This window comes from Pholis gunnellus (assembly GCF_910591455.1).
Source record: "Pholis gunnellus genome assembly, chromosome: 1".
In the NCBI taxonomy this organism is placed as follows: Eukaryota; Metazoa; Chordata; class Actinopteri; order Perciformes; family Pholidae; genus Pholis; species Pholis gunnellus.
Window position 1 is genome coordinate 9,181,333 of NC_136528.1, and position 17,894 is coordinate 9,199,226.

The 17,894-nt window shown below is 40.2% G+C and overlaps 1 protein-coding gene across 1 annotated transcript; it reads left to right on the plus strand.

Moving 5' to 3' along the window:
• The first annotated feature begins 10,622 nt into the window (after window positions 1–10,622).
• fgf7 (fibroblast growth factor 7) lies at window positions 10,623–16,179 on the plus strand. The gene is made up of 3 exons (XM_079164120.1): window positions 10,623–11,141; window positions 14,330–14,436; window positions 14,613–16,179. The coding sequence occupies exons 1-3, from the start codon at window positions 10,856–10,858 to the stop codon at window positions 14,826–14,828; spliced, it is 609 nt and encodes a 202-aa protein (XP_079020246.1). The 5' UTR covers window positions 10,623–10,855; the 3' UTR covers window positions 14,829–16,179.
• The last annotated feature ends 1,715 nt before the right edge of the window (window positions 16,180–17,894 follow it).

Consider the following 17,894-nt stretch of genomic DNA (forward strand, 5'->3'; position numbering starts at 1 on the left):
AAGATTATGTGCTTAAAACAATAGATATACACTTGAGTTGTTTTGCGCGGTGTGCTGAGAAATCCATGAACTTGTCAGCCTTTTTGTATTGAGGGTTATGAAAATAAAACACAAAATACTGGCACTCGTTTACTTCTGTCATAACACATGACACAGACATTCCTCTCAGAAGCTAATGAACAGTTGAGTGACTCAGTGTTATGGTTATGGCTCCACGAAAGCCAGTAGCTATGAGAAGATTAAGGAGACCTTCAGATGGATCCAAAACTAGCTCTGCCCCAGAAGGAATCTTATTTGGCCTTTCGCTTGAGGGAGATCCATTCCGATCATGAGGCCTTGTTGCCTGCTTATCATTTTCACAAATTAACACTGCGGACACAAAAGTGAAGGACAGCTGATTAGTGTGTGTGTGTGTGTGTGTGTGTGTGTGTGTGAGTGTGTGTGTGTGTGTGTGTGTGTGTGTGTGTGTGCGTGCGTGCGGCTTATGGCCGTCTGGATGTGTCTCTGCTCACTGCCTCCCTCGCTGGCCTCTCCTGCTGTCTGTATTATGTTTTGCATAAAAGTGATTCTCTGAGCATTCACTGTCTTTGCTTATTTTTTGGGCAGTGGTTTTTGGTTGCGTTTTCTTTTCAGCATTTTATTTTTGTATTCCAAAACCAGTGCCAATCGCATACTTTCATAAGAGTGAAAGTTGTGAAGCAGTGAGCTCTAATGTACTATTTTGCGCACCATATTATCTAGAGTCTGGAAGTTGATTCTAAACAACAATGTGTTCAGAAAAACTGGCACAGGGGTAATGATACACTGTGAGGGAAGTGATCACCAATTGCTAAAAACGTGCAAAAAATATAACTCCTGAAATATATTTATTTTACCATGATACAAAGTGCCTGGCATTATTTCTGCCTAGTGATGAAAGACATATAATTCTAGTGGGAAGTTCCTGTCTAGTGCACAGAGGTCTCAGTCACAGGTGCCATGTAGAGGCAAATTCCGATAAGCAATAACCTTTTCTACTGTTACGACAGTTAGCATGTAAATTAGCAAAGCAATTCAGCAGAGCCTCATTACAGCTAAGGCTGACAAAAGTGTAACTGAAGCTGGTGGCCGGCCTGACACTGTGCAGCTTAGTCCGTTGAAAGTTGATCCAGGACCTGACAATGTGGAGCAGGGCCTGACTGACATGGCTATTTTACCTACGTACATGCACCATACAGGTTCTAAATGGTCAGCCTATTATTCCGCTGATCTACAGGTGAAAGACAAGAAACCCAACACAGAGCCGACAAAAGGCAGGAAAGAAGCTAGACAGCTAGCAAGTAAACAAAGAAGGAAATTCAAATATTGCTTTAAATAATCATGCATTGCGTGCCTTTTGGAAAGAAACATTGAATGTAAATAGAAACTTTTTAATGGATGTCTTGATCAAATTTTTGGGGCCCCAAACCAAATCCTTTAATATTGGGTATCTGCCAATCGGCTCTGAGAAATGAAGCCAAAAATGGTGGTTCATCAAATGGCAAACAAGTCATTCCCCACAGACCTACATGTTAAAATGCCCAACTGTAAAACTGAAATAAACATGTTTACAGCCTGGTACAAAAAACAGTTCTGGTACGGTTCTTTGCACATTTTTGGTTTAGCCGGGAGTCACTGCCAAGATGGCGACGGCCGGAGCCCCCCAAATTGAGTCCAACTCCTGAACATGGCGTGACGCCAGAGAGAAGACGTATCAATCTGTTGGAGTTGCTGGAACTACAGAAAAAAACCAGTCCACTCGTTATAGTGAGCTGAAGCTTGTGTAACTCAATGCAGTCCCTCATTCAGAATTCCTATCATTAGTCTTTCCTAGACTCCAGCGTTTTTCCTGAAATGTACGAACCATATTCTAAGACAAGTCATCATCCACGACAGCAGTTGAGGAATTGAAACATGGATGAGGGGAATGTGCACCCCAGAACCCAGCCTGCTTTTTTCAAATCCCCCCTCCAATGCCAGATTCATGCCAATTCATTAAGTGCCCCATTTAGCTCCGTGAAGCCCCACACCTGGCTCTTTTCATGCAGCTAATACCCTTGGTGTGTTTGAACCTCACATATGTTATTACCACTGCACCCTGCTGTGTGGAAGCCCCCCCCCCCCCCCCCACAGAGACTAAAATGTAAAGTGGTGCACCTAAATGAGCCATGGCATTTTATTAGCAAGTTATTTGTTTGTCTGTTTTTAAAAGCATGTTGTGGAGGGGTTTTACAATGTTGTTATTATCATTAAACAACCCAGCATGGCGAGGGAAACACAGAGACAGACACAGCTAACGTGACCAAGAGGCAACGGCTTTAGAAAGACGATAAAGTGAAAAGCAGGACGGAGAGAGTCATGCAAAGACTAATGAGACACTCATCTGGAAGTATTTTGAGTCAAAGAGGAAAGCAACTGTGGTTCTGAAAATGGTCGTGACAGCAGTCTCCGAGATAACAGAGAGTTCTCTGACGTATTCATTTAGGATAATTCTTTAAATAGAGCTCTCTTTAGGGAACACATGGCTGCTGGGAGTGATTTAATCATAATTTATTTGATAGTCCAATTCTGATACTCAACTTACGATCAAGCGCTGATTTGTTTGACTAAAAGTAAGTCTACAAAACTCAGAATATATTAAAAATATTCACTAAAAAAATAGTGGATATATTCAGAGCTAGTCCTAAAGCGGCACGAGACATCTTTTCAACTTTTCCCACTTTAGCGTTTCCAAATGGTATTATTGTTGGCGCCACTGTCGCAAAGACAACCGGATTGCTCTCCGTTTTCCTCAGAGCCTAAAACGAGCGGCAAATATAGCATCTTATTTAGACCATGAGGGTAAAAGCAACACATTTTCAAAATATATTGTACTGTATCTATTCCCAATGCCACCAACAGCACAGAGTTTCTCTCTCTCCTCTTGTGCATGCACAGGCAGTCTCTCCTTGGTTGCTGCAACCAAAACAACCAGACGTTTTATGCAAATGAATTATGACGTCACCAACATGCAAATGAGCATATGATGCCATCTAGTGACTTTTGGAGCTAGTGCTAGCTACTTTATTCAATACTTCGTAATGATAAGTTACTGCCAAAAACCTGTCTTTTGCCACATTAAATGTATGTGACCTATATATTGTGGTGTCTGTAGCCGGTATGTGATGATACTTATGGTACTATTAAACTAATGAGGGTATTTGGATGTTCATTTACTCTAAATATCAATTACTACATCTGTTTGTGCAGAGGAATTTTTAAATTGTAAGAATCAAACCATTTTCGTGGGTAAAAGTGTTGCATCTCTCACTACCTTCAAAATGGTGCATTTGTTTTTCCAAAAAGGAGTGGGTGTTGAATGATTAAAAATATGATACACTTAATCAAGAAAAGTGGCATACATGCAATAGACCTTTACATGAGAGATTATGAGGTGCAAAAGTTTGGTTCTTCTCACATTGCTTTCACATCTGGAAAGACATGCCGGCTCATAATGGCAGAGGTACTAAAATCCATGTCATTCCAATCCTCAATATTATGTAAATAAATGGAGAGAAACACGGCAGGGATTGATGTAAACATATTAAATCACACAAGAAACACTCCAGACATATTCAGACCATGTGCACACCATCATTTTGATATTATAAAATGAACCTAAGACAAGTATTTTCTTCCCACGCTGTACTACCAACCAACCATTGATGTGTTAACAGTTGGGTTATCTCGGGAGTATTTGATCTCGTAACAGCCAACTAAGTATGTTGTGAATGTGGAGGTCAACTAACACCAGGACGCTACTGATCTCTGAATCTGTTCATACAAAAAGCATATGCACCTTAAATATAGCTTCAAAATTGGAGTTAGTGACCAAAAACTATAGACTGTGTGTACATTTATAGGAAAATGTACACAATTCTGCCAAGATGATGTATTTTTCAGTCTTTCTGACAGTACATGGATTTGAGAAGACATCAGCAACATAATATCCATGTTTTTGATGCTATTTCCTTGAGAGCTATTCAAGAATCCATTTATTGTTCAACAAATAACCCCAACTTCTATTCTTCTCACAGCCAGCCCAGACTTTAAAAAACTGCATCATCTAGTCCACACAATAAAGACTTTCTCTGCTGAAATACCCAAAAAGCAAGTGCTAAACATATACACGGACATTTAAATATTTAAATATATACTATAATGCATTCTTTCATGGAACAGACCCACAAACACTCATATGTCAGAATGAGGGGGTCACTATAAGGTTATTGTCCTTGTCAAATACAAAGAAACTGGTCAACAACAGTGAAACATTACAGGATGCACGAAATGACTCGTTTATAACCCAGCAAAAAGCTGGTGTCTTTTCTTCATGCATTGATGCTTCAAATTCTAAATATGAACTGAGTTAGAGGTCTCTTTATAAACGGTTCTGACTCAGAAACTCAAAGTGCTTATTTTGGAACATCTTTCTCCTCTAAATCCACAAAGGCAGGGAATGTCTTTGTAAGCGAGGTTCGGCTTTTTCTGATACATGAACAGATATGGTGAGCAGTTAAGACTGTGATCCCTAACAGCTGTTCCTGCATTAAATGGGATCAGAGTATTCCCCCAACAGTGAAACAAAACGCCGGTTCACATTCTCTAACAAGGGCGATTACACTGGCCCTAATGCACTGGAACTGAGTGACTACCAACAAATGCTGGTTATAAAGAAAACTTCACTTCTAATACTTCATCGTTACTTAATATTTACATAAACAATGCTGTCAGCATGGTGCTACCATCAGGTTTGACTGAATATATTTAATTCACTCCACTCAGGTTGCGTTCAGATGAAATCCAAATGCGTAATAACATTAATTGAGGGACACCAAAGAACATTAGCGAGCTCCAATTCACACCTCAGACCAGGCAGAGGCAGCAGCAACAACCTGAGCTGTGACCATGTGTCACCTTTTACTGCACTAGCACTCAGTGAGACAGCTGGACCCAGGAAGAGAAGCTTCAAAGAGCCGAGCAGAGTGGAAGTGTGTGTGTGAGACACTGTGTGTGTATGCGTGTGGTTCGTTAACAGAGTACTACAAACCCTGCTGTCACTGACAAAGCTTCACTATTCCTCTTTGTACACTACCTTAAATGGTGAGTACAGCACATGAAAACGTTTGCTTTAATGAGACAATATTGCATTTTTTGGACACATTTGATCCGCATGAAACAATGTGAGAGTGTGAAAAAGAATTGCAACTAAATATATAGGGAGCTAAAGCATCTTGTGTTTGGTGAGATTGACTTTTTCTAAACATGAAAATATTAATTTCCATGGATTCATGGGCTTGAGAGATGGCGATATTTCTTTGGGAGAGACATGATATTGGCTGGAAAAGCACAGCAGTCCATTTGAATTAAGTGTTTTGTTTCTGATCTGTTCCCAGTGAACTCAAAGTATTTTACTTTTTGAACTGAACTGGCTTTGCAAGTAGTTTTTACAAAAAACAACCTTTGTTAAAAAAGTTTCACCAATGTACCATTGTGTGTGTGTGTGTGTGTGTGTGTGTGTGTGTGTGTGTGTGTGTGTGTGTGTGTGTGTGTGTGTGTGTGTGTTGAGTGTACAGTGTGTGTACAAGCGTGCATGTGTTTGTAAGCTAGTTATTTATAGTTGGAGCTAATGTTGTGAGGCTCCATCCCCAGAGATCCCCAATTATCAAAGAATTTAGAAAGCAAAAGCTAAACCCAAACAGTCTAAAACAGGGCTAAGAATAGACTGACCTTAGACATAATCCATTCTCCCACCATAAATGTAGTCATATCACTGCAAGACAGGGTAAAGAGCACACACACACACACACACACACACACACACACACACACACACACACACACACACACACACACACAGACACAGAGGCTCTTCTCTCTCCAGGAATGCTTTTAGAGTGTTGAGAGCAGACACCGTGTGTAGGCAGATGTCTCTGCTGTAATAGTGGAAACTATCATAAATTCTAGATTTAGATTTGTGTGCTAACACTCCAAGAGGTTCTCTATAACAGTGATAAATCACAGAGCAATATCCGTGTCCTGCATAGGAGGGATTGGCAACAACTTGTTAAACAACTGCATATCGAGTGAGCCTACAGACAATGAAGCGATGTGTGATTTGCTTTTGATTTGTGTTGTAATTCTGTTGTGTTTCATTCTGTACACACACAACTATTGCACTTCTGTCCATCCTGGGAGAGGGATCCCTCCTCTGTTACTCTCCCGAAGGGTTCTTCCTTTTTTTTCAACACTCTCCTAAACTCTAAACAATACTAAAACAATACTCTTTATCTAACTATCTCTATGATAACAGTAAAACGGTACAATGGTGAAGGAAGAGTTAGAAATAAACCTCATAGACAGCTAAACTTCACAAGTAGCAGAAATGCGTTTATGAAACATATTTAAATAGTCAGAATTCGGAGCTGGAACGAGATTTGAGTTCATGGTGAGATAGAATTTGCACTGAAGTCACCTCCAGTAAACCCTCAATCTCTGCTGGCTTCGACAACATTCAACATAACATCTGAAAATGAGAATAAATTCAAGGGAGTTGCAAGATTTTAAACGCTCCACTCGCAAATAAATCTTTCATAAAAAGAGAAAAACATAGATAAACAAAGTAGCGAGACCGACTGACGGAAGTGACGGTCATTGAAATTTTAAGAGGCTCACTCACGCAGGTCTAGTGCGCCTGCCTCACGGCCACTGCATTTCCTTTGCTACTGTGAACTCCAGACAGAGCTGGGCCTTTGATCCTTGAAGGGCAGCAGGCAGCTACTCAGGCTGTAAAACCAAACTACCTGCACACACACACATGCAGATGCTCACAAACACAAACAAGTACAAGCATTCAAGTCATGGCATGCTAGTAGCCCATTGAAGTAGCCTTACAATGCTATTATAATGCATTACTTTGAAATATCACTTATATTACATTAAAAAGTAAAACTACTACAGTACCAACACTAATACAACAACTACTACTTATGACACTAATAACAATTATTATTATAAAAATAAAGGGATGAAATAAGAAAACATGGCAAATAAACAAAAAAGCAAGAAACAAGAACAGTGTCTCCAGATGTGTTTTAAAATCCAATATAGATGAGAGTAAGTAAGATCATTTTACAACCTCACAGCCCCGGTGGGAAAAACATGAATGGGTTGGACAGAATACAACACTAAGATAAATGTGACAAGCCCAAACAGGGGACTACTTTGGCAATGAATGCTTGGGAAAACCAGTTCCTGTAGTGTAACAAAGATAATTGATTTGTTCAGTGAATAAAAACTGATCTGATGGGCTGTAAGTCAAAGCAAAGGTTGCATATAAGCACAAACATCTTTCAAGAACAAGGGGAGAACAACTAAAAATTCTGAAGAGAGTTTGAAGTCTGCCACGTTTTGTCATCATAAAAGGTCAATGTTGGTGTACTTAACCTGAGAACTTAGGCCTCTACAAAAAAACTCTACAAAGAAGTACATTTAACTGCTGCCATCAATTTTCACAAAAGGGGTTCCAGCTGAATGCTCTTGGACTTTTCAGCTACCTAAAATGTATCCTTTACATTTACACATGTCGGTTACAGCAGCAAAGTTGTTAAACATCTCCAAGCGGCCTCTGAGATAGACATGTCTTCCCAGCATGCTCTGGGTCAGCTTCAGGGGTCTAAACTGCTGTTTAGCGCATAGCTGGGGGATTATGTGTATCCCTAAATCCCCCCCCATAACTCTCACTTTAGGGCCTGTGTCCGGATAGCGACTTATTCTACCAGAAAAGCGCCCGAGTGCTTTTAAAAATAGTTTTTTCACCATGAGCCCCAAAGGAAGGATACGTGCTTCATACTTTATATGGATGAACTTGTCACCACTCAATCCGACAGTCATCATTTTAGAGCAAGGAGGACGATCTGTCGTAGACAACATGTACGGCGATGAAAGAACAACATTCACAAGCAATGATCTGTGTCCATTGGCCCGATCTGCTCCACAAATAGACTTTTCGGTCTTTGTTATGATAGTGTCTGTCTGACATATAAAGTTCAGGATAGACATGACACGGACAAAACAAGCGTTTCTTCCATTTTTTACAGTGACGTCAACACTGCTGTTCTGAAAAGTTCTGAGATCTTCAACTTGAAGCGCTCGGAGCAGCCGCACAAAGAAGGCAGCGCGCTGAGAAAAAAAAGACGCTGGGTGCAGCGACTTTTCTCTAGGCGGCCGCATATGCTCTTTCCTTATTGGGAACAATTTAAAAAAGACTCTGGCACTAAGGCACACTCGGTATCTCCTGCACTGGCTCCAGCTCCTTCCCACCATGGAAGTGACATGAAGCCAAGGGTCAGTCCTCCAAGGGTCCCCCCACTGTCACCCACGCAGGGAGTGAGCCCACATGGGAACCCTGCATTGTTTTGAGCATGACCAGTCCCAGCCACTACGGCCTTGTCTACAAGCTCCCCTTAAGGCCTGTGTACAAAAGAGGGCCCAAGCTTCCCGATTCCAGGCAAGGTCACTCATTTCTGTCGAGGCCAATTCAAAGGGGTCTTGGAATCGTCTTGTCTGGCTTCTCTCCTGGAAGCAATTTGCCTCAAAGGACCCTACCAGGTGCTACCTGCCCCTGACTCCACGGCTCCTAGAGTCAGACAAACCCCTTCACCAAGAGACGGTGGCAATTTATGGAGAAAGGTTCTGTAAAATAATCCTAAACTGCGGTCCACCTGTCTGGAAAAAACAACGTGTCAAACAGCGTATTGCCTATAAAGTAGACGTACAATATGTCATGGAATTGTGTTTCTACATTGAAACGTTAATTACGACTTTGCATTCACTTTGCATTCACTTTGCATTCACTCTAGCTCTCTGATATTTTCAATATGGTGGCTGCCTGGAGTGATATGTTGAGGGATGTTTCCTACGCCTCCACAAGACCAGGGTGTGAACAGTCTCTGAGGTGATATAAGGGACAGATGAACAGACCAGAGTGACACCTAATAGATCAGGTCTTTATGACCCCAGTTTAGAGATGAGAAGGAGACCTGCTGCGGCCAGAAGTCCCTCTCTCTCAGGCCTGCAGCTCTGACCTCCACAGGGGAGCGTGTCATTAGGGCCCATATAAACTTTTGAAGTCGTGAGTCCAAGGAAAGGCCAGGTATGTAAGGCAATAAATTATGACTTTAAATACAAACACGAAAAGTGCATGACCCCTGACAAAGAGGACTAGGCAGTTATGTCTTCTGTTTTTCTCCCCTTGGATGGATACCTGCCAGACATAACTTATTGCTTCCCACTATTACACTCATGTAAGACACTCATAATAATGAGAACTAAAGGGCTTCTTTGAAGTTTTGTTCGTACTCGAGTCAATAAATCCTTACCAATGATTCCGTGCAGCTAAATAAAACCTCTAATTAATTGTGACATTTGAAATGATAGGAAATAAATTCTTTGAAGCTTCATCATCAAGGCAAACATCCAAATTTATAATATCTGTAACGAGCACAGCACAAACCTATTGAAGCGCGGGGTGTTTCTTGGAAAAGGAAGAGAGGCTGTAATAAGTTCTGCAAGGGTGAGCGTGCATGCAAATGTTCTTAAAGTATTTCGGAGTGCATACCAAAGAGAGTCTGCTATTCCAGGAGTTTATAGCTCCCTCTCATGTCCGGTGGGTGAGTGACAGCGAAAGGCAGGCAGAGGGTGTTTCTCCATTGCATCTGGGCCAGGGACAGCTGACTGGTTGGGATCTAATTGCTCTCAAGTGAGGTCAGCAGGAGGCATTTATCTAAGCAGTGTGCACAGCGACAGTGGAAGATGCACAGAGTCAGTCTGCCAGAATCAGGGAGACATCCATGGGAATTGACAGAAGCTCCCAGCTCTTGCTTAGCTTTGCTGCATAACTGGGATTGGTTTACAACTGAGACTACAGCTTTTAGAACTACAGAGTCTTCAAATTAAAACTCTCTCTGAAAGGAAACAAAACCTCTGACAACTCCTGTCATCACCCAGAGCACATGTAAGTCATTGAACTACGGTTTGTTTTTGTTTTATTTTTACAAGAAAAGCTGCATAGGTTTGTTTGTTTGAACGCATGTATGCTGGTACAGATGATATTACAGAGCACAGACTTGTGAAGCAATCCAACGGCAATCAGTCAGTATTTCACTGTACGGGGTCCATGACAGGGAGACATATGCTTGTCAAAGTAAAACACAGAAATTGTACAAAACATAATTGTATGAACACAGAAAACAAGAAGTTTTTTGAAAGAATTTTAAAAAGTCAGGCGATCTCTACTGTAGAACTAATCCAATTAATAATTGTATCCGTTTTTAAAGCTGCTTTAACAAAAATCTTTCAACTTGTAAGTCTACCTGTGAGTCTATTTTTTCCAAATGCATCAGCGACAATCTACTTTTTTTCTTTTATAGTGACATCCTGCATAACATTTAACGAACTGGATTATGTCGTCCCTTGTCGGACTATGGTCTCAAGAGGATGGAGCAGCCAACGCAGACCGTCGCTGAGGACTAAAGAGAGTCATCATCTCCTAATATTATCACAGGTCTTCTTCAGGCTGCTCTTCAGCTTCAGCCAACCCCAACCAGCTTCACAAAGTCTCCTCCACAACCACCCCAGCTCAACGTCCCTCTAGGAATACCTGCTGTGAGAACAGGGACCCGGAGGTCACAACACAAGTGTTACAAGTCAGGGATCAGGGGGTCGCTGGGCTGAGGGAGAGCACACAGATCTCACATTTAAGTATGTTGTTCATTGATCCCCACTGCATTGTATTATAATGCGCAAATGGATGCTGACATGGAACCTTCAAAATCTGTTCTCGGGACTGTACCTCCATGCAATCTTCTTGTTCGGCAGCGTGTGTGTGGTCTACAGTGACTGCACGCCAGAGCAACTTGCCGCCATCATGAACTGCTCCAAACACGAGCGCCACACCAGGAACTACGACTATATGGAGGGAGGAGATGTGCGCATCCGACAGCTGTTCAGCCGCACGCAGTGGTTCCTAACAATTGATGACTTTGGCAACATCACTGGGACTCAAGATCCCACCAACTGCTACAGTAAGGATGTCTCCTTTTGTCTAATTTCAACACCAGTGGTTCACCAGGAGGTCCTCTGTATTGATCAGTGATAAAAAAAACGCCACTTATTTGCCACAATACATTTTACAAATGTCAATTAACTTGAATGTGGGTGTGAACTAAGTCCTAGAATTTTAAATGTTATGATTCATGCAGAGTTTAGTAGTGAGATCTTTCCACTGAGTCAGTGACGAACCTTTGGCCTGTCAAGGTGACAGAAACACGTGGGAGGTGTTATTGTACAGAGGTCTCCACAGTGTAATCACTGTGTTAATGGGTCATGTGTCTCTGTTGGAGCAGCCAAAGTGACAGAGGTAAAGTGAAGCAGGTGGGGGCTTTGGCTTGTTAAACCATAACACCATCTAAACACAGGCTGTGATGAAGTAAACTGAACGGTCTTGGAGCCTGACGGGTGCCAGGCCCCTGAGAGCTCGCGCTGACACCGCCACAGACTCACATTTGTTCAGCTTGATTTCTCTCCAAGAAACTTTTCAGTCAGAACGAGAACCTGGGACAAAGAATTTGCATGAATATTCGAAATGGAAAAATGTATGATATTCAACTTCTGGTGAACCTTTGGTTAGCAACTGACACACAAAGACAGCCACCAAACTGTGCCTGGCCCACACTGTTGCACACAATCGAAAGCAGAAATTGTCAAATAAGGCATGCCAGCTCACTACCGAATGTCTACTTTTATTTGATTGCCATGGTCAATTTAATTCAACACGTTAAATTGTTAGAATTGTTGCTTTAGAGCAAATGCTAACCACTGGAAATATCTGTCACCGTGAGGATGTTTTAAGTAGTTATCATTTCCTCCTATCTGACAGTGTGGCTGTGGCTGGAATGTTGGCTTAACAGGGAAATGCCTCAAAGTGGATGGAAAAGATGCTTGTGCAACCATTGGCAACATAAGACAGAAAAAATGATACGCCCATATGTGGCTGACAGTCGCACGCTAAAAGCACAGAGCAATCTTACCAATAAGCCTTTGAAGAGACCTGTTGAAAGATATATATGTAATAAATCAGTGAGTCATACTTTTTGGCTGCAGTGAACAAGACGTCCTGAAATGCTGATTGCATGACAGGCTTTTTTCTTCAACTTTCTTTTTTTTACAAAAAGACAAAGCAAAAAAAAGAAGAAACCAAAATGAGAAACTTGGGGCTGCATTATTATTGTCCTCCACATCGTGTGCCTCAGCAACACAAATATAGGCTTACTTCCAGTAAACTCATCCTGCACGGCACACGTTTTTTTCAACTTTACTATGTTGCAAAGGTCTAAACGTCTGCAATGTGGAATGTTTTATCTCTTGGAAGCTTTTGTATCTGCAATATAGAGAACTGAAATGTGTAACACTGATATTAGTTTTTCTGAAGACATTTTTCTTGAAATACTAATAAGGTGTGTGTTCTGGTTAAGGGTATTGCAACAGTTCCCATGACAATTATGTTCCAAATGTGTAAACAAATCCTCGAAAGCAAACAAACACATGTTGCATATAAGATAACAGATAGATTTACAAACAAAATAGTAAATGGTAATTACTAACACATGTTAGTAATTGGTGTCTAAGTGAAGGGCTATGGCATTGCTTAAAAGTTGAGTTTAGCAAAAATGTGATAATAATATCAGTAAAAGAAGTTGTGTTAAGTCACAGCAAAGACCAGATAAACAATCTAGATTAAAAGATATGGAGATGTTGTAGTTTGAATGCAGATAAATGATTTGCAATTGAAGACAAAAGTGAATTAAAGTTATTAAAATCAAGTCTAGTATGAAGCGGTCATAATTTCACTAATTCTCATTAATCGCTAAATTCTTACTCGCAAATGTAAACAATGGATTCAGAGAAAGCAGGATTAGGGATTACCCACAAATTAGTTTACTCAGCCAGAGGCTGGAGCAGCGAGTGATGACAAATCTGTTCAAGCTGAGGATAGCCTGTCTGTGTCAGAGCCAAAATGTTAACAATATGTGTGCATGTGTGTGGAAATGTGTTCCATCTCTCAACAGTAGACCAAACAACTGTAGCGGTCACATGTAATATTATGGGAATGGCACTTCCATGCTTCTCAACAACGATAAAAACATCTACAGTTCCAACCAATTTAGCTTAATTGAGTTACACGGTCAACTGACTTTCAATGTCCAGAGAGTTTGTAAATGAAGACGGGATTCTAACTGTTGAACTTCACTTTAAATCATGATAAATAAAACCAAACAGGAAAATAGAAAAGCATGAATAAATAAATAAATATGATGGCAAAGGGCAGTAAAATATTAACGTATATATAAAAGTGCAAGAAGAGCACAAACTACATTCCAAGATTGGGACACTGACATCTGTTTGTGATTTAGCAAACACTCAAATGCAGCATGCTCAATGTCAGTCTGGAGAGCTTAATTGGAGTTTCTGCAATATGTAAACATTAACAAGGAAATCTATGATGTGATGATCCTGTTGGTGTTCTTGGAATGCATATTGTCATGCTAATCTTAGTTTTATTGTTACAAGTGTTGAATTAATGTTTTATGATTCACCATAATTACATAAGCGACATCATACCTTAAACACAAGAGCTTTCTTATGAAGAGACAACCGTTTGATAAGTAGTTAGCTCCTTCTCAGATAGTACATTCAATAAATATCATTGCAAAGACTAGCACTATTTGCTTCAACAAAATGTTTAAATTAATAATCAAAATAATGCCTCTGGGTATATCTGGGTAAGAAGATTATTCAAATACACAGTACCTACCACAAGTTGCACAACAAAATCATAAGAAATCACAAACCCAAATAGTTACACACAAGTGTTACTCACCCTCAGATTTGAGGAGCGGGCCTAAAATGTAGCGTGCAAAGCTTATGCAGGGAGGTAGTTTTCTCAATCCCAGGAGAGAGAGGCCTAATCTGTCTACCATATGTGCTATGGCATAGGTTGTGGTTTGTGTAATGGCCACCCAGGCCAGTTAACAAGGCTTGAATAAAGCCAGAGAGACCACAGACTGATTAACCACAGGAACTTCCATCCAGTGTGTTAATGAAGATGAATGTTGAATATGCAGTGTGGAGTCGGAGTGAAGGCTGGATGTCGGTAGTGTCTTATCTGTCCTGTAATATGTCTCATTTTCCTAACCGTGTGAACGTCTGGCAGGTATCCTGGAGATCAGGACAGTGTCTGAGGGGGGCATACTGGCTATCAAAGGTGTGAAGAGCCAGTATTATATCTCTATGACGAAGGCTGGACAGCTGCAAGGCAAGGTAATATTTTTCCTCGGTGAAAAAAGTCGTACACTGTTTTCAGATGATCTACAGTCAAGCAGAAATAGAACTATTGCAAAACATGCATTAGAAATAAGAACTGACAATAAGGTCAAATGCTGGCAACAGCCGATTGTATTGTATTCATTCTGTAATGTCTGTCTGATCCTTAACAGAGGATCTACAATGAAAACTGCAACTTCAAGGAGGTTTTCCTAGAAAACTATTTCAATGCTTACTCCTCTGCCAAGTGGACTAAAAATGGCAAAGCAATGTTCATAGCTCTGTCTCAGAAGGGAAGGCCGATGCGAGGGAGGAAGACCAGGAGGGAGCACATAGCATCCCACTTCATCCCTATGAAGTGCAGGGAGGAAGAGAGGAGGGTGGACTGAAAACGCAGAGGACTAATGAGTCGCAAATTGTGTATGATTTCAATCACATATTATATATGTTAACAGACACTAAACTCCAACATCACGCTCCACTCCATTCGTTCTGTAACGTTCCATAATATGTTGTAATTTGCATAAGATAAAGCAACGGGTATCAGATGGGCACATTAAACTATTCCAAACATCCTCAAACAAGATGTTGAAACAAGGAAATATTTGAAATAGCTTCAACTGGTACACAAACTTAAAAAAAACCCACTAAAGTCTACTCAGTGTTATTGTTATTTTGAGTTGAATATTATATTTCCTTATAAAGCAGTTAAGTGTTTTCTTATAAAACAGTAACGTGTATTACACACAGTCGGGACTGTATCCTTTTCCAAAGATGATCTGCACCCAGCCAGATGAGCAGACCTGCATGATCAACCGAAAGGTCCGGAATGGAGATTTGGCTTGACCAAGATGTGCTGAAGCAAGCTGGACTTGTCTTTCTTTTTTCTTTTTTTACTGGTACAAATGCTCAGAGCACACAAATCAGAGGCACAAACAAAACCTACAAAAGCATGTTCAGTAAAATTAGAGTATGTAGGACAATCTGGTAGTGGATGACCTGTTTTGAGCTCTCTTTCCTTCCTGCGTTGAAGACCAGACTCTGGTCGAATGCATTGTAGCTGCTCACTGATTCCCCCTTCATTATCATGATGTGATTTTGAAATGCTAAAATCTTCTGCTGCTGTTAAAAAGATATCCCGAATAAAATACAAAGTGAACAACATAATCAATGTGAATGCTATGCAATCTCTTTTCATCAGAGTTAATAACGCCGTACACCAATTGTTGCATTGTTCAACCTTTGGTTTCTAATGGGGGTATAAAGGACTCCATAACAGACTCACACAAACTATGTGTGAACTACGTCTATTGGTTAACACGTAAAACAACCAATTGCCTACTTTACACATCCAGTATAGAAAGAGAGAAACACAGACACATTTTTTACGTCTTTTTTACATTTTTTGGTCCGACCGCTTTTGAGAAAAATATCTGCCGCTCCTTGACTTGCAAAATGTTCTAACTTTTATCAGCAAACCATTATTTCCCACAAGACACCTGGCAATGTACAACACACGTCTGCGAGCAGTGAGCACTATTGTTTTTTTAGCGGATTTGGCAGTACAAGCAACAATTTCTCATTCTAGCAAGGCAATTGCTCCAATGTTTATGTGAAAAATATTGCTTCATGCAACTGTGGGAAGAAACGCTGCATATGAACCATGTCTTTATTCTGCCACGTATGACACTATGAAGATGAGCGGCGAGCTCTGGACTGAGATGAAGAGAGAATTGTATTCTGCTGACACACTGTGATGAAAATTCAACACACCCTCAATTACTCAATAAATCCAATTTGGGAAATAAACATGTTTTTTGGGGGGTTTTTTTTACTATTTGCACGCAACCATTAATAAGAAAGAGAACTTTGTAATTCAGTCACAACTTTTTAAATGTCTGTAATCTCATGTGATTTAACCTTTTGGGTACATGATAAAACAATATTATAATAAGTGCAAAATGTATGATCTGTTATTACTGTGATTTTGATCTAATAAGAAAATGACTGTTGGAGGATTAGTCCAAGCCCAATCTTTGAATATCATTTGATAAAATTGGGGCTATTCGGTCTCTTAACTCTAATATTTACACAAACCTATAAAGAAAACGTATTACATAATAAGCAATTACGGTTTTTCAAACTCTAATATAACTGCAGGCCTCTGGAGATACTAAGCAGTCAGAATATCAAATCTGTTGATGACACATTGGAAAGAAACCTTTGGGAAAACGTTAGTATTGTTCAACACATGATATGCGTGAAAGATTCCTCAATCTGATAGGGGAGGTTGAGATGTAGAAATACAACTCGATGATAAATCTATTAATTTATGATAGAAGATAAAAATACATCGACATGGTTCAAATGTCACGTTAAGTCCCGCAGAGTTTATATTGTATTGAGTATAAGTGGAGTCTTGTCAGTGTAGAAAAATAACACAGACATATTGTCAGGCTGTCTTCACCATATGTTAATAAACCAGCGTATAAACGTATGAAGCGCAGGCACACACACACACACACACACACACACACACACACACACACACACACACACACACATACCTACACTGAGCACGAGCTTTACCTTTTGCCTGAGTTCACATCTGGCTTGGAGAACCCTTGTCAGATAAAGACAGTCAAATTGAGAGAGCAAACCCCTGAAATACGTTTGACCCAAACAACATCTGAGCAAGGTGAAGGCTTCTGCCAAGTCACGCAAAGTTAGTCTTAGCAGATAATTTGTAACATGCTCAAAAGGTAAACACATTTCAGACTCAAGGCTGTGTTCCCAGCAGGACGAGGAGAGGCTGAAGCCAAGGAGAATGAGAGAGAACTGTCATGGACGTGAAGCAACAGGCTTCCAAGAAAAAAGGTGCAACACAGGCACGCCAGACACAAATTATACGTGCAAGGTGTTCCAAGAAAATACAAATGCTGTTGAATAAATTGCTCCTGAAATAACAAATACTTTTAATACTTTTTTTTTTTTCATTTTACAAAATGTGGGATTCCCTTGCACTTTTCTTCATCTGCTGTGCATTATAGATATCAAATCATGAAACCAGCTGTACTCTTTATAGTAAAATAAATATTGCCTTGTAATGTCGTCACTGAATGTATGCCAGTAGATTGTTTAAACAGCATGTCTAAATATTATTATTTTTTATTATTAATAATTACATAATGGTAATTGATTTAAAGATGCAAGGATGACTTAGGGTCAATGGTATTGGTTAGTTGTAATCTATACTATCTGATAGCACATAAATAGTTACAGTGGTCAGCTGTAACTGATCATTTGCTAAAGTACAAATTCTAATATTAGTTTAGAGTACTGTTATTGTTTACATGTCTATACTTCTTCATTTCTGTCGCTCAAAAAAGCAGCTAAAGAGCTACTGTGCAGTTTGATGGACCTCCTGGGATGAATAGTGACTATATGACATTGAT

What these genes read in the sequence shown, in the direction of transcription:
- fgf7 (XM_079164120.1), top strand. Translation starts at nt 10,856, where the DNA reads ATGCGCAAATGGATGCTGACATGGAACCTTCAAAATCTGTTCTCGGGA. An exon ending in AGATCCCACCAACTGCTACA is followed by an intron (nt 11,142 to 14,329) that starts GTAAGGATGTCT and finishes AACGTCTGGCAG; the next exon opens with GTATCCTGGAGATCAGGACA. An exon ending in CTGGACAGCTGCAAGGCAAG is followed by an intron (nt 14,437 to 14,612) that starts GTAATATTTTTC and finishes GATCCTTAACAG; the next exon opens with AGGATCTACAATGAAAACTG.